Below are 22,607 nucleotides of genomic sequence, written 5' to 3'. Positions count from 1 at the left end.
TGCTAGTACACATCAAGCTTTTCTTGTAATTTTGCTGTCTGTCCTGTAGGCCTACATGTCCTTTTCAAACTCAAAAAGTGTTCAAACCCACAGGTCCTGCACTGCCTACTGAGGAAGAGGAAATCTAATGTACAACGATCATAATGCAAGGCAAGCAGATCACAAGTATATGACATTTTCATTTTTTCAGCATCATGTATGATTCAGAAATTATGTAAGGCAATTTTAAATGTCTGGCGCCCGAATTTATTAAGGTTATTAAGGTTAACTTAAGAAAACCTCATTGGTGTGTTTTCTCAGTTATTATCGGGTCACCACCGTTACAATCGTTATAAAGAATGTTTTTGCCTGTTTTGGGGATTGTAGTTTTTGTAACTAGTCATTTACAAAATTTCCATTTAAACGTTAACGAAATTAGTTGTGGCCAGTGTTGGGGAAAGTTACTTTTAAAAGTAATGCATTACAATATTGCGTTACTCCCTAAAAAAAGTAACCAATTATGTTACTTATTAACTTCTTATGGAAAGTAAGGAGTTACGTTACTTTTAAGTTACTTTTTAAATCTGGACAGGGCTTGCTTGTTTGTTTTTAATATAAAAAGTTCTTATTTTACAAATGTAAAAGCCCTTTTACATCAAAAGTGAAATGAAAACCCCTCATGCTAGAGGTCTGCGTGGGACTGTTTTTTTTTAATCACAAAACAAAAAAAATAAAAACCTAACCCACATTAACCTACTAAATACTCAATAAAAATAACCACCCTGCAACGTTCTGAGAACGTTATTTTAAAAAATAACCACCCTGCAACGTTCTGAGAACGTTATTTTATGGTTGCAAAAAAATAACCTAAAAATAACCATTAGGGAACATTCTGTATTAGTTATTTTTAGGTTATTTAAAAATAACCACCATGCAATGTTCTGGGAAAATAATTTTATGGTTACAAAAAATATAACCTAAAAAGCTAATTACTATTTTGAAAATTAAAACGCTTTAAATTCCTCCGTTACTTAAAAAGTAATCAAATTACAGTAACGTGTTATTAAGTAATGTGTTACTGCCCAAACACACTGGTTGTGGCACACACACATCCCTAGTATGTAACAGCCATTTTTCAAATCAAATCTGGTTAGATTATGGTCACTGTTTCATGTTATGATGTGCATGTGGTTTGACCAAATTATCCACACAATAAACAAATTTTGATGTTTGATTTATTTCACGCAAAACTTTTCTCTTTTTAAAACATACCAATGGTATGAATTGGATTAACAAACACAGAGTTTTACACAGATTTATATACAAAACAACAAACAGATTCCTGCTTTCCTAAGCCTGGTGTTGTTTGACTCACTTCATGTAACATCCTGCTTTTTCCTTCACTTTCTGTTTTCTACCCTTCATCACTATCTCTCTCCTGTCGTTCTCGCTCTCTTCGCATCTCCTTCAGTTCTTGTCGGTACTTTCTTTCGATGAAGCGTTTCTGATGAGCCATTTGAGGGAAGTTATCTGCAGAAGACCAGAGGGAAAGAACATGTCAAACAGAAAACCAAGACTTTCATAACCTTTAGAATTATAATAGCTGCTTCAGCAAAGAAAAAAAAAAAAAAAAAAAAAACAGCACTGTAACAAACACCTTATTGCCATAACGTGAAAATGTTTCTTCTAAAACCATTTCCAGTTTTTTGTTAAAATATGCTACAAAGTCACTCACATTTCTCCAACGCATCCATGGCTGCACCCATCTCAGCTTGTTGAATACTGTCGGGATAAAATTAAAAGTTATAAATGTTCAAAAACTCAAAAAAATGGGATCTTTATCATTCTACTGAAAGGATTAAATCCAGTACATATGACCCATCGAACCTGCAGCGGGGCTCTTCATCTACTTTCTCTCAACGAACATTTTTCAATTAATTAAAATACCTAAATACATAAACTTAACATGAAAACAAAACAATCTTAAATGCAAAGTAATATTGAAATATAACTAAAAAAAACAGGTAAATGTCCCACAAATAGATTTGGGTTTAGTGAGCAACTGAGAACTATAATAAACACATCAGAACTCAAGATGTAAGATACAGGCTCACTGAATAGAAAGCGCTGTCTGAAACATAGAGCAACAAAACAAAAATAGAAAGCCAGCAGATGATAAAAATGTCACAGGACAGAAAAACAGATGAATGTTCATGAGAGCTTTTAGGTGGCATAAAGGTAGCACTGGACATGACAAGGTCTGGGAGTGTGACATACGGAAGCTGTATTTGACACAGGACCAGACATTTATAAGAGCAGATGAGGGTAAATATCTGGGTTTATTATTACCTTGGTCCTTTTCCACAGCCAATCCGTTCACCTTTAAAATACACTGCCACTGTGTAGGTCCTGGCATGAGAGGGTCCAACAGTCTGAAGTGTCCTGTAAAAGATGATGAAGAGTATCACAGTTGAGATGAATTAAAAAACAAACAAACAAAATGAAACTGGATCTGGAAAAGTGGATCTGTGATCACATTTCACTATTGTAAGACTTCAAACTGACAGGTGGCCTTGCATCAGTAAAAGCAAACACAGGCAAGACAACATAATCTGAAGTTACATGAGAAGTATTCACCTTACTATCACCATGCCACTTTGCACCAAATCCAGCTGACCATGAACAATCAGCGATGAACACAACAGTTTCTCTAAATTTATCTCTACAATTAAGTTTGATTTAGTTCAGCTGATTTTTTACATACAGTTTAATGTGAACTTTGTTGCAGGGATAATGTCACATCTTACTAGAAATAAGATACAAACAATCCAGGCATTCCATGTTCGCAATGGAAGATCTAGGAACTTCAAACAATGACTAAAAAAAAAAAAAAAAAAAAATAGACCACACTGCTCTCTGGAAAACCCAAAACAACATAAATGTTTTTTTAGTCTTCCCTAGATCTGTGAGTCGACACAATCCTGTCTCTGAGCTGTGCAGGCAGAGGATTTTGACCTTATGGCTTGGCAAATATCCCTAATCAATTGAATTTGCAACACCTGGACTCCAATCAAACTGTAGATCTCAAAGATGATCCAGAGACATGGGATGCAACCAGGGCTAAATTGTGGAAATGAAATTGACATGATATGATGATTTGTTTTTTCTCCTTTCTCTCCTTTCTATTTATTACATTTTTGCAGTGTTACTGGAAATCTCTACTTACAGGATATGGAGCATAGATTAATGTAATGTGGGATATATATATGGGTAGTTGACAAATAGGCAGAAAAAAATGCTTTATTTGTAAAATACTAAATTTGGAGAAGAAATGCATATATTTATGTAGTGTGAATCTGATCTTTTGAGAAAATATAAAGGGTCACTAATTTCATTAATTCTTTCATTGTTGTTTTAGTTTTTTAACATTTTCACTGAACTGTACCATAAATTTGTCCTATGGTGTTACATAGCAAAAAAACAAAAAAAATGACAGAAATTTCTCTTAAATGTAAAAAAATAAATATAAAAAAATATAATTATTTAATATGAAATCTTCATTGTTAGACACTTATTTTCATATAGTGTTATTTATTTAATATGAAATAATAATTAACATATAATTTCCAAATCAATTAAAAGACAAACTTAATACAAACTTTACTATCATCTGCTCAAAACTGCTGAAAATTATACTATTTTAAGATGAATGACATTTATATCCCCCTATTGCAATATTCAACTTTTAAAAAAAAGATATTTTAATTCTTTATAGGTATAAAATGTGATTACAAGCATCACATTTTATACCTATTTTCATGACACTTTATAACAATGCAAGTTTTTGTGTGTCACCTGTCACACCACAGGACATTTCAGCCTGTGTCAATGAATGACCTTGCTATTCCGGGCTAACCTGTCATTAGTGGTTAGCAAGACACATTTGCATAATTTTCCATGATTATGTAGTTTAACGTACAGTTTTTAATTAAAAAAAATATATAATTTAGGGTGGTCACACCAAAGGACAACAAAACACAACACTTTTATAGTGGTTCCAAATAAATTAAATATTTCCGTTCTGAGGGGAAACTTTACCATGTGCACGTCATGGGCTTCACAGGGGGCTTCAGTAACATAATCATGAATGGGGTCCTTCAACTAATTAAAGTTTTCTCTGGAATTTAAAATCAGGATATGGTGTCACACCATAGGACATGGTTTTCAGAGACAAAAAAAAATGTATCAAGTTCCTAAGCTTTCAGAAATATATGGATAAAAAAAAAAAAAAAAAAAAAAAGATAGCCATTTACTAAAATGGACACTTGTACAATTATGCCGGAGGTATTTATTAAATTTGTATGTTTTTCTTATTAATTTATAAAAGCTGTAATTTATTGAACCATGCCTGAGACAGTCACACCACAAGACATGTAAAAAAAAAAAAAAAATCCAGAAGCTTCTTACTTGTATAGAGGAATGTCTGGCTCTTTTCCTTCCGTCCGCAGGGTTAGACAACATTGCTGCAGCTGCGATTTCGGATCATTCCAGTCCTGGTTCAAGATAAACTCCTGAAACAATCAAACAGCAGTACACTGAAAGTTAAACAGTTTTTATATACAAACACAAAACGAAAAACTTGCACATATCAGTGGAGCACTTTGAGGAGATTTCTTCCATGCCAGTGGATGTAAAGACTAAAACCCAGTATGTTTATTGCTGATGAAATCCTTTTACATGATGATTTTCATTAGATCATCACCAATGTCTACAAACTTTCCAATGCTTACGATGACAGATTCACTGGGAATCCTGTTCAAGGAATTTTTTTTTTTTAATTTAACGGAGTTCTGTATCAGGAGTGATTTCATATAATTTATGCACTTATTATTATGTTGAGGGTGTCTAATTCAGTCACTTCTCAATTTTCACAGAGAAAAAATATAACTCTAATATAACCATATTCTTTTAAATAAGGAGCATTAGAAACTTAAAGGAAAAAGTAGGGGTCATGTTTGAAATAGTTTAATTTCTATTAAATTCACACTGTCTCTTTTGAAAAATGTGCTCACTGCACAAGATGCTAAAAAAAAACATGATGTCTATTGCATGTACACAAAGATGATTGAAAACAGCCTTGTCAGTATATACAAGACCATATCCTATGTAAATGTCACCTTATTCTATTCAATTAATGTTATTTTTTCATTATGTGCCTCTGACATTGAAAATAATTTAGTAAGTAATTTAGTAATTTAACCTCTAATTAAGTTTGCCATACCTTGAGTCGTGGGAAAAAGCAAACATTCATAAATGTGTGCACAAACTCCAGGTCTTTATCTATGTAAAGAGCTGCAATGAATGCTGGGGAGGAAAAAAGAAAGAAAATTTAATAGCAATACAGACAATAAGAATTATGAACTTTAGAATAAATGGATATAAGATGACTGGGAATATTAGGAATAATAATCCTCCAGGACAAAAGATAAATAATCATTTATCAAATAAATGACAAATCCCAGAGATCTTACAGAATGTGTTTTTTGTACACAATTTTTTTTTTGTTCAATAAAATCAAATGTTCCTTGCATTAATCTGCAGTGCCATGTCACACTTACACTCCAGTAGATCGGCTAGAGTCTTGGTCCGCAAGGCAACAGGTCGTTTGGTCTTGTCGTTGGTGATGGCATATTCCTGCATGCCCAATTCCTCTGCAACCTTCGCTTGAGTCCGGTTGTTCACCAAGGAGCTGCGCAGGAGCTACAAAATCACACACAAACACACTTTATACTTCTGGGCTTTATACAGACTGACCAACCAGAAGAGAGGGGGCACAGGGACTGAAAGGGCTAGATTTTTGTACTATAGAGTAGGGCTAACCAGGGAATTTGCAAATTAAAAACTGAAAAAAGCAGACTCAAGAAAGCAGAGCAGGCAATTTCAACTCATTCTAATTGTGAGATTGAAGCAGACTCAAGAAAAACAATAAGAGTGTCAGAGAACATTTTAAAGTTGAGAAATGTCAATATTGCAAGTATTTAAAATATTTCACAATAGACATGAACAGACATTCTTGTAGAAATGTCCAGTGAATAGATATACCCTGTAAAATAACATATCCACTACAGTAAACAAACACTTTTATAGTTATGGAAGGTAAAGTACAGTATGCCTGATCTTCCGGAAAACAAGACAAATTAAGACATTCTAGAGTATATTTCTTTAAAAATGCAAATTGTCAAAAGTCATCATTCATGGTGATCTATACCATCATACTGAAGAAGTAAAAATGGCAGAAATAAAACTGAAACCAATCTTGGGATTGAATGAAGAACAGATGAATAAAACCAAAACCAAACTTCCTACATAATGAACAACAAATGGGAAAAACACAGAAATAAAACTGAAACCAATCTTGGGATTGAATGAAGAACAGATGAGGGATATACTCACTGTCAAATGTCCTTCATGATGGTCTGGGAAGTGGATGAACAGATATTCAGTGGCCACCAGCTGCATGATAGAATCTCCCAAGAACTCCATCCTCTGGTTGTGGCCTCTGCAGACAGACACAGCGGCTGCATTAAGCACTAGCCAATAGTTAACTAATGATAAGATTACTGTTGTGGAAAAACAGCTTCTGTCTCTGTGGGTTCACCATGTGCGGGAGCACAGACACTGTCGTATCACAACCTGATGTATCAAATATGATGCCCAGCAAAACATATATGCAAATATTTTGCATGTTTTTAAAATATTTTGTCTAAATTTTTAATAAACTATTTAATAAAAAAAAAAAAAAAAAAAAAAAAAAAAGATTTTACAAAGTCACAGAGGCACTAGAGCACTTACAGGGTGAGGTGGTTGAAGCCCACTGTTCGCAGAGTGAAGGCCCGTGCGAGGAGACGTACGTGAGTGAACAGCACTCCAATGGCATCCTCAAAACTAGTGAGTTTCTGCAGAACTGGAGATGACTCGATCAACTGCCTGTCTGTCTGTGCCTCTTGTACCTAAACATACAGCAGAACACTGAGTGTGTGCTTCTATGCATGAAATAAACTCAACTATTATATTACTACATTGAAGCTTACAGTCAGCTTCAATAAACAAAAAACAAAAAAAAAAAAAAACAATTTCAATGCCATCATTTACTTGCCCTCGAGTGGTTTCATACCACTTTTATTCATCTTCTTTACACAATTAAAAATATACTGTAATATTCTCTCTGTATTTTTGCCCATCCATTGAAAATCTCAACATTTTTCCAGCTTAAAAAGTTTTTTCATTCAAGTCTTTTGAAGAGACAATCACTTTTACCATGAACAGATGTAATTTAGGTTTTATTCACATATAAACATTGATTTAAGCGCATACTCTACACAGAGCACATCGAATACGGTAAACAAGCTTGACGCCCCGGAGAACACACCTCATTGGTTCTCGTGTGTCAAGTTCTTACATTTTTCATTTTATGCTGTTTTTATGTTCTTTTTGAGTCTAGAAAATGTTGGTTATGTGGACTTTCAAAGGATGAACAAATATGATGAGAGAAGATTAAAAATGTCTTTATTTGTGTTCTGAAGATGAACAAAAGTTTTATGTGTTTGGAACAACATGACGGTAAGTAAATGAAGGAATTAAAATTTTCTCTTTAAATTCCCCTGCACAATTCAATCAATGCATATTATAGGAAAAATATATTCAAATAAAAGTGGGCATGGCCATTTAGACGTTGAATGTGCAAGGTTTCCTGTTTTAGCCACTTATTTTGGCTGAATAAAAAAATACTCTGTTACGCTGTTTGACATTGCAAATCATGATAATAATCATGATCACAAATCAGTTTGTAACAGTTTTACTGTGTACTGAACTTTGTTATTCTTCTAGTTATTCGGCTAGGTGGCTGAAGAAAGTGTATGTATGTGTCTGTCTGACACTTGTGCATGACATTTGAACACTGAAAATGAATTCTGCTCACACCTGTAAAGGATGAGGTGGATAGTTGAGCCAAACGTCCCTCAGATCCTGCAAGACAAAAAGAGAGGAAAGAAACTGAATACAACATGATATAGTCCATTTGAGAAGAATAAGAGCATATGACAATTCAGACTCAATTTTTTTTTGTTATTTTGTGTGATACCAAGGACATTTTTTCAGTTTTAAGCTACAGTCAATTAATTTATTTAATAATGACAACAACAGAGTCATTCTCAGATCATAATAAATTATATGTATGCTCTTAATGCTGTCACGTTACTGTTTCTCTGTTTCCATCATAACCAAACAGAGAAGTTCTGCTGAAAAAACCTGACTGTTCTCTAAAATTGTATTGTATTGTAAATGACAGCAGTATCAGACAAAATAATGACTGAATGGGATTATTTTTTACTTATGAAAGTATTTTAACACTTTATAAATTATATTGTGGAAAGTATGGGTAGAAGACAAACTGAAAATACAGATTTAACCTCGGAGGACAAAGTTATTATAATTTATATTTAAACACCCTGCTAGTTTGAAATGTAAAATCTTTCTATTGGAACACAACACTCTTTATCTTACAATTTGTCTAAAAGGCTCACTATAATAAATCGAATTAAAATTGGTTTAGTCCTACAAACATACACATAAATCTCACCTCACTGTTGAACAGCAGTCTCCCAAAGAGTTGCTTGGCTTCCTCTAAACCTCCTTCCAGGTAAACAGCCCCTACGAAAAAAACAAAAAAAAAAAAAAACACTTAAAAAATGTGCTACTATTCAAAAATTCTGAATCACAGTGTTTCTTTTTAAATTAGAAATTATACATTTATTAAGCAAGGACACTGTATTATTGTAATAATTTATTACAAGAATACAGTTTTTGAGCTTCCAGTCAAATACATGCAGTCTAGGTGAACATAAAAGAAGTGTAGATCTTAAAGCTAAAAATCGTCAAATTCTGTGAAAAACATGGATATTAGTTTGCTCTTAAATGTGCTTTATTAAGTACAAAAAGCCTTGAAAAAGGACATGAGTTACTAATGATGCTCTGAAATTTTGCCAACTGAAAAACTAGATAATTGAAAAACAGCAATCTTCAGTTTAAGCCCCAAAACTTTGGTTGCCGAAATTTGGCCCATCATTAGTAACTACCATTCTTTTTTTAGGCTTAAATAATGCTTTATAATATTAAACGTCAATTACTTTCAGTAACGTCATGGGATAGCTTTGCACCTCTGGTTCTGCACATTTTGTATAACACATGATTCAAATCATCAGCAAGACTTTTGTTTTTCAGCTTTGTCATGTGTTGTTTGTCATGCAGTAACAGGCGCTAACGAGAGGTGATTAACCTCTAGCAACCGGCAATCAGATGGTCGGGAGTGAGGGATAGTTAATACAAAAACACACACAATGATTGCCGACTGTAGAAAGCAAAAGCCGAATCCTGGACATTTTGGGTGTTTTAGAAATCCCGGCCAGACATTTTTTTAGGTCCAAAAAGAGGACATGTCTGGGGGAAAAGAGGACGTATGGTCACCTTATAGTTGAAGCAAAGCTACAAACCAATTTCCCTAACAGTATTTTTTCCCTTACTGCGTCTGCATGATGCAAAAACAGAAATCAAACCATGGTGGCATGTCGTGTGGTATGGATGAAAGCAATGGAGGCTACAGTTTCTGGTTCTGGGGGTCCCATGTGTTTATTTCACACATTTAGTTTGAGCAGTCAAGATGCAGTTTAAGATCTATCTAAAGTGGTCATGCACCTAGGGCAGTATTTACAACATTCTGTAAATGTGTTCTTACAAAACACAAACTTTTTTCAACATAAAAATCAACAATTTGACATCAGTGAGTGGAAATACAGTATATTACATACAGACAGACAACATACACGATAAAGCACTAACCTATCAGGGCCTCAAAACAGTTTGCCATGGCATGTCGGAGGTCTGACTCCCTGCACAGGTCAGGGCCGTGGGCATATAACATGAACCGATCCAACTCCAATTTCTGGGGATGCAAAACAATGATAAAGATAAAAACAAAAACAAAACAAAAAACATGCTACTAACACCCACCAACACAAAACACTGAAAACACCATGTATGCATGCCAAAAGATGTGCCAACACACTTAAATTCATCAAAACAATGATAATAGTTATGCAAAGGTTTAAATTCACTTTAAAAAAAGATTGTGGCATGTGGGCAATTTTTTTTTTTTTATCGTTTTGGGTAGCATGTTTGCTGGGTTAAGGCACAGAACAAAAAAAAGATACAAATGATAAATTAAACTACAAATAATAATAATAAAGTTTTTGGAGCTATAATTTATAGTGTGCTGAATTTTTGGATCATCTCTAATATCTAGTAAACATTTACCTTAGCAAGCATAGCAAGATGTTGATTCTGAACAATTGCAGTGCGATATGTGGCGAGTCCTCCCTCCTCCAGGTTTGGGAACAGGTAATAGAGATGCACACTGGAAAACAAAAGACAAACATATGACTATAACAGGTGAGAACAACAAAAGCTTCAAAAACTCAGTGAGACATACTCTGTGTAATGACAGATTTACAGCACTGTTGAAAAGTAAGAGGTCTCACCTGGTCAGGAACTCAACAACTGCATCACCAAGAAACTCCAAGCGCTCATTATGATTGATTCTGTTGAAAGGACAGTGATTACACCCTTTAGTTGTTATATTTCAACTGCCTTTTTAAAATGTGAAAATTTGAAAAAGAAAAAAAAAAAATTCATAAATGATCACCAACACAAGAAAGAAGTGACTTGACTAAAATAAAATAATACAATAAAACACACACAAACCTGGAGGGTGATGGGTCATCCTGGCCCAATCTTGACATGATATTAATCAAGGTGTTAATTCCTAGTCAAAAAAAATAGCAAAACCATTAGCAGAGTAGGGCTACTTCTTCAAAAAAGCTCTCAAACACACGTACAGAGAGATCTGCTAACCCTTTTTCCTCATGTACATATGATGCACTTTCCGGTCTCCGTATTTGGGCTGGCGTATGCCACAATTTGACAGAGAGTTGCGAGCATGGTCAGGATTCATCCCAAAATTAAGATGATGACTGGGGTGAGTCATTGCCAACTGGGAAAGAAAGAAAGAAAAGCAAAAGAAAAGCAAAGTAAGAGTTATAATGCATAACCTGAAACCAGTAGATTCAACCAGCAACATTTTGAAAGTGACGTGACATACAGCCAAGTATGGGGACCCATACTCGGAATTCGTGCTCTGCTTTTAACCCATCCAAAGTGCACACACGCAGCAGTGAACACACACATACCGTGAACACACACCCGGAGCAGTGGGCAGCCATTTATGCTGCGGCGCCCGGGGAGCAGTTGGGGGTTCGGTGCCTTACTCAAGGGAACCTCAGTCGTGGTATTGAAGGTGGAGAGAGCACTGTACATGCACTCCCCCCACCTACAATTCCTGCCGGCCCGAGACTCGAACTCACAACCCTTCGATTGCAAGTCCGACTCTCTAACCATTAGGCCACGACTTCCCCCACAAGTCGTGCATCGTATGCCATAATTTTTCACTTCTGGATGTGTGGAACAGTTATGGAGTTACATTATAGTGGGTTAATTTCCAGCTGTTATCGCAAATTAAAAACTTAAGGCTTCAATTCCAAAAATCTTGCTTTGATAGTCCTTTACCTGCTTCTTTGCAAATTCCAAGTGGACTTTAATGTGTTTTAACTAAGGAAAGGCTTTCATCTGGCCTATCTGCCATAAAGTTCAGATCAGTGAAGCGCTTCTCTACACATAATCGGAGTAAACAAATTTAAAACTGTTGTGGAGTTATACACTATGCTTACATTATAGCTATTTAGTTTTTAATTTCCAGCTGTTCAGTTCAAATTTAGTTAAGTTTTCCTAAAAAAAAATATATATATATATATATATATATATTTCTGATATATATTATATATATATATATATATATATATATATATATATTTATTTCTGCCACATATAAATGAAAAAAAAATCTATGTTTTTTTCTTTGGTGGAGCCAGAGAAAATACTGGCAGAGCAAGGAAAAACCTGAACTACTAAAGTCTTCTTCTGCAGCCCTGGTAACTTGTGCTGCAATTTTCCAGAATGAAAAACAACCCTATACTAAAAAGTCATTACTCTTTCTCTTACCTGCAGCAGGCATCGTTCCTTGAACACGTAACCGATCAGCTTGTCTAAATGCATCAGGCACTGGTGGTAGCGGATGTGGTGGGTGAGAACCGGCAGCATCATGGCGTGCTGCAAAAATAAGGCATCGGACTCAAATGTTTGCCCCAAAACCTGTCTAAGATTCAATGACCTTTTAAATGCAATTTTTTTCATGTTTTTACATGGTCCATCAGTCAAAAAAAATAAATAAAATTAAATAAAAAATGAGGTTTGACGCCATTCTCTGCTATTGTCTAATTTTTTTGTTAACTAATATTTGTTTACAGTCATAATACAGAAAAAATGTCTTCAATAAAATAGACAAACTTTTGGTAACATAGAAACTGCACACCCACAAATGTGATGCAGCAGATCATTTTTTTTTATGCTTTATAAATGTGCACTTCATGTTTTCAGGCATTTATGATACTGTACATATAACATATATCTTTATATATGTTTAATTTATCTTGTTTGATTTCAACATCCCTAACCCACTTCAGCAAACCCAAGTTCTGAAGTGAATGTGTGTTTCTGTATATGTGTACCTGGCAAACATCAGAGCGGATACCGGTCTTCCAGAAACCCTGACTGCTGAGCTCCACTGTGACCTCCCTTCTCATCGTATTCTTCTGCCTGATCTTCTGCAGAGCTTCCTGTAAATCACAGTTTTTGGACACAGTATTTACACCATTATGACAATGAACCTACACTTTCTCAAACCACAATGTACTGTACATAAACTTCTTGCCACTCTTCAAACTGCTCTTTCGGTTAATGCACTTTTTTTTTTTTTATGAAAAAGAACTTCATGATACCCTTCCATAATGATCATATTTATTATATTAAGGTGTCTTCGTCACATTAGCTATTTCTATGTACATAAATCACGTGTGCAGACACTTACCTCTCTTTGCGTTAACTTCTGTTTGTCAATTTGTTTAACCTTCGGGCTGTTGGCCAGCAAGTGCCGCAATTTCACATAACTCTTCCACAACTTTTGATATCTGCAATGAAAGCAGTAAACTGCAGTGTTTCACCCTTTCAGCATTAAACTATTAATACAATAATTATTAGCAATCTGCGTCAAAATAAAAGCTTAATGGTATAATGCTTGAAAATGAAGAAATTATTATTTTTTTAACATTAGCATGTAAACACCCTTGAATTAAATTTTTTTTAGGAATTTCAGCATAGTACTGGTTTAAATCAAATTATAAGAACCACTTCAGAAAACCCTTGCCATTAGAAGTCAAGAGTGCTCAATCAGACTTACTGCGGGTCTCCGGCGTAGCTAAGCTGTGCAGGTCGGATCCCAAAATGCACAATGATGGGGAAAGTGATGACACTGGAATTGAACTGCTCACGATCTAACTGGTCAATCCTCACAGAGCTGGGTTTCTGTGTAAATACAGGTACATACACAAGCACACATTTAAAGTGCTGATGTGTTTTCATGACATGACTGTGGACATTAACTTATTAGTGTGGATACACAGTCATGCAAAAGCTTTTGTCTACTGATGTGCAGAAAGACTCTATAAACATTCTAAATGTGTCTGTCACTCATTTATTTATTGTACAGTATTTCCTCGCATTAGAAAAGGCTCCTCATCTTCCTCTATGCCATTCACAGGCACTTGAATAATCAGTCTGCTCACCTGACATCATGCCATTGTTTGTGAGAATGTGTTTTTACCATGCCAGGATTGGTGACAATCATGCCCTTGCACTCCTCAGCGTATTTCTGCCACTCCAGCTCCTCCCACTGAAGCATGTTGGCGATCTCCTCTTCAGGAACTAGAGCTGTGCTGCTGCGCAGCAGATACAGCAGCACCTGGTGCATGGACAGCACCTCCTTTCCTCCATCTGACACCACAACATCAATCATAGTGATGAAGAATTCCCTATGCTGTATAAATTAACTATTCACCAATGTATTAGGGAGTCATCTGTCAAATTTAGGTTTAAAATACTGCTCAAACATTTTTTTCTATTTTTTCTTTTTTTTTTTTTTTTTTTCATGAGTGAAAAGGACAGAAGGGTATTTAAAACTCACCTGGGAGGAACCGAACAAACCGTGGCATAAAATGAAACCTCTGACAACCTGACTGGCCGTTTTCATCAGGACCTGTGTGACAGCAAAACTATATTACTATGGCTTATAAGCTCATGATGTGCTTGTGTAGAGTTAAATGTGCATGTGCATGTTACCTGTGAGATTCCAATCATATAACTCCAAGATGTCTTTAAAGAGGTACGAGGAAAACAGCTCCAGGCCTTTAACGCAGTAGTTCTGGTCAAACACAACAGATTACAATAGCTGAGCATTTGTGGGTCAAGTCACTTGTGTTAGAAACAACCAAAATGTCTGAAATAGCATTAAAAATGTCAATAAAAAAGGGATTAAAAACTAAAAATAAAATCAGTTTCATTAATAATTAAGTCAAAGCGTCAAGACATGTTTGTCTCATTATGAGAATTTTAACTGTATATATATTAATCGTATGCAATTAAGTATGTGCATAAAAATGTTATTGACAGTAACTAACATCTACAGAAGCTGATTACAGTGAACTGAAGAAAATGTGGACAGTGTGAAATCTGATAATGTGGGGTGACACATACCTCAGGTGCCATCTCTTCTATGAAGTGGATGGTGTAATCGATGTTGAAGCGAATAACCCGACACAAAGGGATCTAAAGGGGGTGGGAACAGTTAGTCTGGGAGATGTGTAATATGTGAGAACTTCATGCTCAAAACACCACTTGAATGTACTCTGTAAAATAGTCCATGTGACATCACTGATTCAACCTTAATTTTATGATTCTACAACAAAAAGTAATTTTATAGCTTCATAAAATTACGGTTAAACCACTGATGTCTGCACAGAGGAAAACAAGTCACATAGGTTTGAAACAACAGAGGTTTGTGAATGAAAAATGTAACATTAAGCATAACCTTAACTAAATTAGATTGGAACCACAATCCCATTAAAGCACCAATGGGAATGGAAGGTTTTAGAATGATCTACTGACAATGCATAAATTAAAGAACACAGACAACTCATTTCCATAATGACCAACTCAGCCCAAATTAGCAACTATGTAGCAATATTGAGGGCAAAATGGGCAAAGACAAATAATCTAGTTAGTAGGTCTGACTGCAACCATAAATAAATCACAATCTTACATTAGAAAATCTAGTTAGTAGGTCTGACTGCAACCATGCAGAAATCACATGCTTACATTAGTAAGTGGTGTGTGAGAAAAGCAGGAAAAGCCCTCAAATAGGTACTCATGGTCGTCATACTCGATAACCGTGGGTCTATCTGTCTGAAAGAGAGAGAGAGAGAGAGAGAGAGAGAGAGAGAGAGAGAGAGAGAGAGAGAGAGAGAGAGAGAACCAATTATATTCACAGGTAGAAACAATATAAGAACAGAAAAGAAAAAAAACATTAGATGAATACTAGATGATTAAAACGGCATAGAAACCTACTAGGAAGTTGGTGGGTGGGGACACAGTTATTCTGTAGTGGAACAGTTTACCAGCATTGTTATTCATCGGCCGGCATGATTTCACTGGCTATAAGAGAAAGAAAAAGTTGCTGACCACTCCAAACAGTCTGACAACCCAGACAGATGACTGACATTTATAACAATCAAAATCACTGTAATGGAAATGCTGGGTTTAAATAACACTAAACAACAAAAGCATGAACACAACATTTTACTCTCAGAATAAAACTAGGAATTCTGTGTCAGCTGCGTCACATGGATACGTTTTCTACATGGTTTTTGCTTTGATTTGAATGAAAACAATGTATCCCTGAGGTGCGGCTGACACAGAATAGCATACGCTGTTTGTGTTCAGTGGATACTCTCCAAAAGGGTGACACAGAGGAGACAAATTGTTGAATAAAGTTATTTTTGTTTTTGCTTTACATTCAAAATGTATTCTCGTAGCTACATAATTTTATGGTTGAACCACCGATGTCACATATTATTTTACTGATCTCCTTGATACGTTTCTTGAACTTGATCATTACATTGCTGTCCTATGGAGGGTCAGAGAGCTCTCAGAATTAATCAAAAATATCTTAATTTGTGCTCTGTAATTAATGACAGATTTTTATTTTTTGTTTGGACTATCCCTTTTAATAAATGCTGTAACAGTATATTGTTCATTGATATTTCTTGTCAGTTAATGCATTTACTTTAAAATAGACTCTCTCTCTCTCTCTTACACACTCTCACACACACACACACCCAAATAGAACAATATATAAAACTTTAGTAAAACTTTACAATAAGGTTTTAGTTGTTAACATTAAATAACTATGTTAGTTAACATGAACATTATTAATATAGCATTTATTAATCTTAGCTGATGATGTAAATTCAGATAAACAAATTAATGCAAAATTATTACATACAGCACAAAAATTTGAAAGCAAAATTATAATTAGCAACAAAAAATTTTAAAATGTAATCGAGTAAAATATCTATATAAACTGATAATTAACCTAAACTGATAATGTACTTTTTTTTCAAAATGAAGTGGGGTGTGAGAGGTGTTTTAGGTGACACTGAGTGAGTTTGGAAACATGTTTTTTAATTAATAAAAATGTTATTTAATATTTTCTTGTTGTTTTTGTATTAGCTATGTTATGTATTGAGAAGTAGTGCAAATTAAAGGGTTTTTTAAAAAAGTCTCTCTCAACAAGTTGTCCGGCTCAATGAGCACAATATATGTACAGTTTAGTGTTTAGTGACAGTAAAACGTTCACATTTTTCTGAGGTCTGATGTCTGTGCAAAGTTTCATAAGTTTTTGATCATGGCAAAGCCCTCAAAAATGGGTGAGAACAATAAAAGAGAAAAAAATAAAAAATAAAATAAAATAATAATAGTGAAAAAACATGCCAAAAAAAAAATAGGGTTTCATCCTTAGAGGATCAATAGGGCCCTGCGCCTTAAATATGGCTCTAAAACAGATGAAATGATTGAATGAATGCATGAATGCATGTATACCTGTTCACCCGGATAAATACTGTGTCGGATTCCAGTTCGCCTGGCTTTGGCACTGCACTTGCATAACGGTCCATCGTTCATCTGAGTTTTAAACACAAGAATAACTTTAACTTTATTTTAAGCCACAAAAATACACACATAAATCAAACAGTTAACACTTAAGCAAATATCATCATTTCAGAACTAATGGTTAATTTTAGGAACTCTTTTCCCCACTTTGAATCAGTTCTGAAAAAACATTACTGGATCTGACATAGATAAGTACTACTGCTGGAAGAGAACGTTGCCGAACAAGTCAGTTAAAAGTTAGTTAAATTGTTGACATGTTCATAGTTAGCTACATGAATAACAGCTTTGGTTTAAGTGACAGTTCACCTAAAAAAGCTAGCTTCACATTCCAAACATAAAACTTAAATCCAAGTCTTATAAAGAGATAACATTATATGATGAACAGATGCAAGTAAAAGTCTAAATTAAAACTTTTCATCATAGAAAGCAATTGTATCTTGTATTTTTATAACCCACTTGGATATTTAAGTTTTGGTTACCTGAACCTTCACTCAAGGGACAAAAACCTAAAAAAAAAAATTCTCTAAATTTGAGTTCTGAAGACTAATCAAAGTCTTATGAGTCATGAGATCATTTTTGGGAGATCTACCCCTTTACTACCACATGCATTTTAACATTATTGTCCCCATTACTTGTCTGTGGCACAGCAATGCAAGAAATGCAGGTACAAAAGTCTTATAATAATATAAGGATATATATATTTTTTTTGGCTTATAGGGACCAGAATTTACTAAATTTGGATATTTTTATGTATCGCTATCTTAAAATGTTTCTTTGAGCAAAACAACCATAATTTCTCAGCAAAATGGTGAAGCGCACCTGTCCAGGGTCATTGTACCACAGCTCCTCATGGAGGCGGTCAGGGTGCGCTTTCTTTCTCTTGATCTCAGCAATGACATCAAACACCTCAGAGTCAGAGCTGCTGGAGCAGCTGCTACCGCCTCCATCAGAATCACATTCTGATTCGCTGGAGCTCTCATCTGCACAACACACAACAAATGCAACATTCTTTTAGAGTTAGGGCTGAGTGACAGAGCAAACACTATTTGTGTATTTGCTTATTCTTATACTCTGAAATTAAAACAAAATCAAAGGAACATCAACTTTTCACAGTTTGGACGTAAACACAAAACTGTTGATTAAATAAACCACCTTGGGCCTGTTTCATAAAACAAGTTTTCCAAATAAGAAAGGCTTATTTCAGTTAGTCTGACTTATTTTAAACCAAATCAACTGACAATACTGAAAAGTCTGAGTATGTTAACCCTGAAATGACGGAAACTCTGGGTTTTCAGTTTCAGAATGGGAGGTTTGTCAAACCCGAGAAAGTAGGGTAAGTAAAGCCGTTTCTGAAAGAGAGGTAACTTATACTCAGAGTCAGTTACCGTGGTAACTTACTCTATGAACCTAACCTGGTCGGGAGAAGGTTTTCTTCAGTAAACCCAGAGATTCTTACGGTCTCCTTCCCTCTTTTTAAAGCGTAAGCGATGTTTAAATACCTCATTTGTCTTATTTCAAGTACAAATATCTAAAAATTATTATGTTCAAATATCTAAAAATTATTACGTTAAGGTGCAATTTCTATAGATGAAAAATTATTTAAGGTATTAAGTCTTGTTTCCTGGGGGAAACAAGTGCATTTAAGTGCATTTTAAATGCAAAAACATTTAAAATTGTCCGCCATAGGGTAACTTAAAGTATTTTTCGCAGTGCAGGTATTTATTAATTGCTCCAATTTCTTATCCCACTGGCAGATAATTAGAAAAATAAGAAAAATGCACTTAAACTATTTTTGGCAGTGCATGTATTTATTCATTGCACATATTTTCATTGCAGACACAGTCAAAGTGACAAAAATTGCATCTCCTTTTATACAGGAACCCGCATAAAAAGGCAGCGAAAATTCTAATCTATAATTTTATTATTTCAAATAGATAAGACACATCAAAATTTAAATTAAAGACAACACTTCAATAATTAACATGTTCATAATGTTGCAACTTCTATAGAACTTTATAAAATACACTGTACATATTTGAAATAGTAAAATACACAATACCTTGATCCTGGTCCAGTTTGGTCTTGGGTGGTTCCCAATTAGGTCTACTGGATTTGGCTCGCTCCTGCCTCTGACCAAGCTCTTCCTCAAAGCGTTCATACAGATTTCTCAACTTACTGGTTCCCACGACTGTAGAATCACCCTAAAGATGATTAAAACACATGGAATGTGAGAAACAGCTTTCGAGTATATGATATGGTTGGTCATGACTCATGACACCTTCAAAATATTTAGTACAAAACTATATTTTGAAGAGTATAATTTTGTGGTAAATTTGTAAAAATGTCAGAACTATCTGCTTGTCTGCAGTTTGTGTTGATTGCTGTAGTTACCACTTGGTCCATAGGGTCATTGGAGTAGTAGTTTTCAGCATGTGTACAGCGGATCCAGGCAGGTTTGAGTAACTCCTCCTCTCCTTTCTCCTCCTCATGTCGGTCAGTGGACGTCTCCTCTACATCTCTAGTCCTGCTGTAGCTCACTGATCTCTCTCGACTGCTTGAGGCGCTGTCTGTTCTCCTCTCTTTCTCCTCCTCCACACGTCGGCGCTTTCTCTCTCGACTGCCTGAGCGACTGCGGATGTGTTTCCTGTGTCTGTCTGAAGTGGGTGAACCTTGCTCATCTCTATGCCGATAGCGTTCTCTGGGGGATGGAGGCAATATTATACGCTGTAACAGGCAACCCAGAAAAAAGCTTACTGAACTCTATAAAAGTCTATAAAAGCCCTGTGTTTGGAGAGGTTTAAACAACTTCACTGAAATCACACATAAATTCAGTAAAATGTTGTTTCTTGGTAATTGTCAGTCTTGGGGGTAATTACTATGGACGTCAGTGGTTTGGTTACCAACATTCTTCAAAATATCTTCTTTTGAACTCAACAAAAGAAAGAAACTCATACAGGTTTGGAACAATATGAGGGTGAGTAAATGATGACAGACTTTTAATTTTTGGGTTAACTATCCTCTGAAGTCATATAAGAGTCAGTGATTAATTATAAAGGGATAAACTCTTTGCTAGAAAAAACAATTCTGAAAAAAAATAATAAAATAAAACATACAAAAATATGTTACCTGCTGCGGTGTCTTGACGGTACGCGCCCTCTGTTACCTGCTGCGGTGTCTTGACGGTACGCGCCCTCTGTCATAGTCTGCTTTATACCGTGGGCTGTCTGACCGCCTGCGCTCTGAACTGCACCCTCTGTCCCGTTTGTCTCCTCCAAACTCTCGGTTATGTCGGCCTCCATATCCTCCATAGCTGTGGTCCCTGTGCCGGTGGTCATCATGATGACGAAGTCTTTCTGGGGAGCGGGAACAGGTGTCCGACTTGTATTGCAGAGGCGGGCGGGAGCGTTCAGGTTTGAAGGAACCTCCGGGCTGCACGTAAGCTGGGTTGAAGCTCGGTGGAGGAGGGAGCTGTGGCTGTGGAGGGTAGCTCATGGGATATGATGGCAGGTAGGGCATGGAAGGTGGCGCTGAGGGGGGCACAGGTGGAAGAGGTGGAGGGGTGACGGTGGGCATCATGTAAGGGTAAGAGCTCTGAACCGGAACTGGAGCGGAGCTGCCTGAGTTGTGAGGAGCAGGGGGAGGAAAAGGGGGCGGCTCTGGGAAGACCGGTGGACGTACGGGGCATTGGGGCAGAGCATTAGGGCCCTGTGAGGGTGCAGGGAAATGGAATGGCATGAAGTCAGGATGAGGTGGCATGTAGCTACTGCCGCCTTGAGGGTTATAGATAGGACCTTGAGCAGCCGGAGGGTCGTAGTGATACCGTGGAGGAGCAGGCCGATACATTGGACCTGGAGTGGTTGGTCTTCCCCTCGGGCATCCACGGCCAGCGTGGAAAGACATCTGTAAAGAAGACATGGATGTGAGAAAGATGTGGATGCAGTCAGATTTTCTTTTTTGTACAACTTGGGACTGAAACACTTTCAACATTGATAGGTTATTTTCATTGCCATTAAAGTTAAATAACTGAACATAAACATACATACACATATACATACATATATATATATATATATATATATATATATATATATATATCTATATGTGTGTATGTGTGTGTGTGTGTCTATAAATCCATGTATGATTTTGTCTCTAAAAACCCTATAATTATTTCCCCCCCTGTGGAACATAAAGGAAGATATTTTTAGAAAGATCTTCTTTTGTGTTCCATAGAAGGCAGGTTATTTTATTCCTTTACGAGTACAGAGAAACGTAATAACATTTCTTTAGACATAGTTGCAGTTTTTAATTATGAGGCCAAAAGACAACGGCGTTTCTAACGTCTTGGAAGCCGCGATTTACACAAGACATGGTTATTTTGTGGTGTAGTCGCTGAAAATTTTGATGGCATACAAAAATCTAAAGCACTGGCCTTGCGAGCCTGCTTCGTTATACAGGTCTGTGGCCGAGTCAGATCTTTCAGTCGTCCCAAACCCTGATTAGAATGAGCAGTGTTTTATCCCTCTAAAATGCATCTTGTATTTTCACATGGCGTTGTAACACTAAAAACACTGTAAAATTGTAATACACAGTTTCAGCATCAGACAGAACAAGACTTAATTATGAAGTCAAACATTTTATTCCTGAAGAATACAACTTACCTTTAGAATGCTTTGCTAACGCTTGGGAGCTAAAGAAATAAACCAGTTATGCTGTTTATTGTATTTTATGTTTACTGCGGTAAAAATGTTCAGTTTATGATGCAGCGCTTTAGCTCGTTCACGACGCAGTTTGTGCTACAGCCAATCAGAATGAAGCTGCATGACATGCACCCAATGAGAACGCGAGAAATGATACCTCGCTGAAATAGAATTCTTGTTCTGTCGTTGCGTCACTGCCACCAACTGAGCTGGAGTGAGGAGAGGCCACGCAAAAGTTCAACACTTACTTGATTCTAGAAAATGTTTACTTTGTCAACAATTTTTCTGTGTACATCAAAATCCTTAAACTTTATTTGTAGTAAAATTCATTATTAAGATATTTTTAACTTCAAACCATTGCTTCCATTTTTAATATGAGTCCTCTATCCATAATAGCCTATGCTTTGTCTCTTTTTTATTCCTTTAACGATAATAGCTCTAGAGCTGGCATGAAACATGATGATCATGTTCTCAGGATTTAAGATGTTTGAAAGAGAATCAACAACATATGACCATCTGCAAGAAACACATGATCAATTACACTCATTTACTTACATTTGATTAGTAACCTATAAATAGTGCACAATCCAAAATGTTTCCTCATCTTTTTATGACATAACTCGTTTTTATTTTAAAAGCTCAATA

The 22,607-nt window shown here is 35.8% G+C and overlaps 1 protein-coding gene across 1 annotated transcript; it reads right to left on the bottom strand.

The window, feature by feature from the left end:
• Positions 1 to 1,196: 1,196 nt before the first annotated feature.
• LOC109073393 (ribonuclease 3) lies at positions 1,197 to 22,082 on the bottom strand. Its single transcript, XM_042735227.1, has 31 exons — positions 21,924 to 22,082; positions 20,429 to 21,165; positions 19,657 to 19,963; positions 19,325 to 19,466; positions 18,085 to 18,245; positions 17,197 to 17,277; positions 15,664 to 15,750; positions 15,415 to 15,501; positions 14,794 to 14,865; positions 14,380 to 14,461; positions 14,225 to 14,296; positions 13,865 to 14,034; positions 13,442 to 13,566; positions 13,073 to 13,172; positions 12,714 to 12,821; positions 12,148 to 12,255; positions 10,945 to 11,083; positions 10,795 to 10,855; positions 10,572 to 10,631; positions 10,348 to 10,447; positions 9,874 to 9,976; positions 8,618 to 8,688; positions 7,960 to 8,004; positions 6,832 to 6,989; positions 6,433 to 6,538; positions 5,598 to 5,739; positions 5,261 to 5,343; positions 4,447 to 4,550; positions 2,329 to 2,421; positions 1,715 to 1,761; positions 1,197 to 1,509 (listed from the first exon to the last, which is right to left on the bottom strand). The coding sequence occupies exons 2-31, from the start codon at positions 21,163 to 21,165 to the stop codon at positions 1,394 to 1,396; spliced, it is 3,867 nt and encodes a 1,288-aa protein (XP_042591161.1). The 5' UTR covers positions 21,924 to 22,082; the 3' UTR covers positions 1,197 to 1,393.
• Between the last annotated feature and the right edge of the window lie 525 nt (positions 22,083 to 22,607).

Source organism: Cyprinus carpio, chromosome B12 (genome assembly GCF_018340385.1).
Source record: "Cyprinus carpio isolate SPL01 chromosome B12, ASM1834038v1, whole genome shotgun sequence".
Classification (NCBI taxonomy): domain Eukaryota; kingdom Metazoa; phylum Chordata; class Actinopteri; order Cypriniformes; family Cyprinidae; genus Cyprinus; species Cyprinus carpio.
The sequence above is the reverse complement of the archived record's forward strand: the minus strand, read 5'-3'. Positions and strand labels throughout refer to the sequence as shown.

Coding starts and splice junctions, on each gene's coding strand:
- LOC109073393 (XM_042735227.1), bottom strand. CDS start 21,165: ATGTCTTTCCACGCTGGCCGTGGATGCCCGAGGGGAAGACCAACCACT. Junction 10,856..10,944: donor TATGTACATGAGGAAAAAGG/GTTAGCAGATCT, acceptor TTTTTTGACTAG/GAATTAACACCTTGATTAAT. Junction 2,422..4,446: donor CCAGACATTCCTCTATACAA/GTAAGAAGCTTC, acceptor CATCTTTTACAG/GACACTTCAGACTGTTGGAC.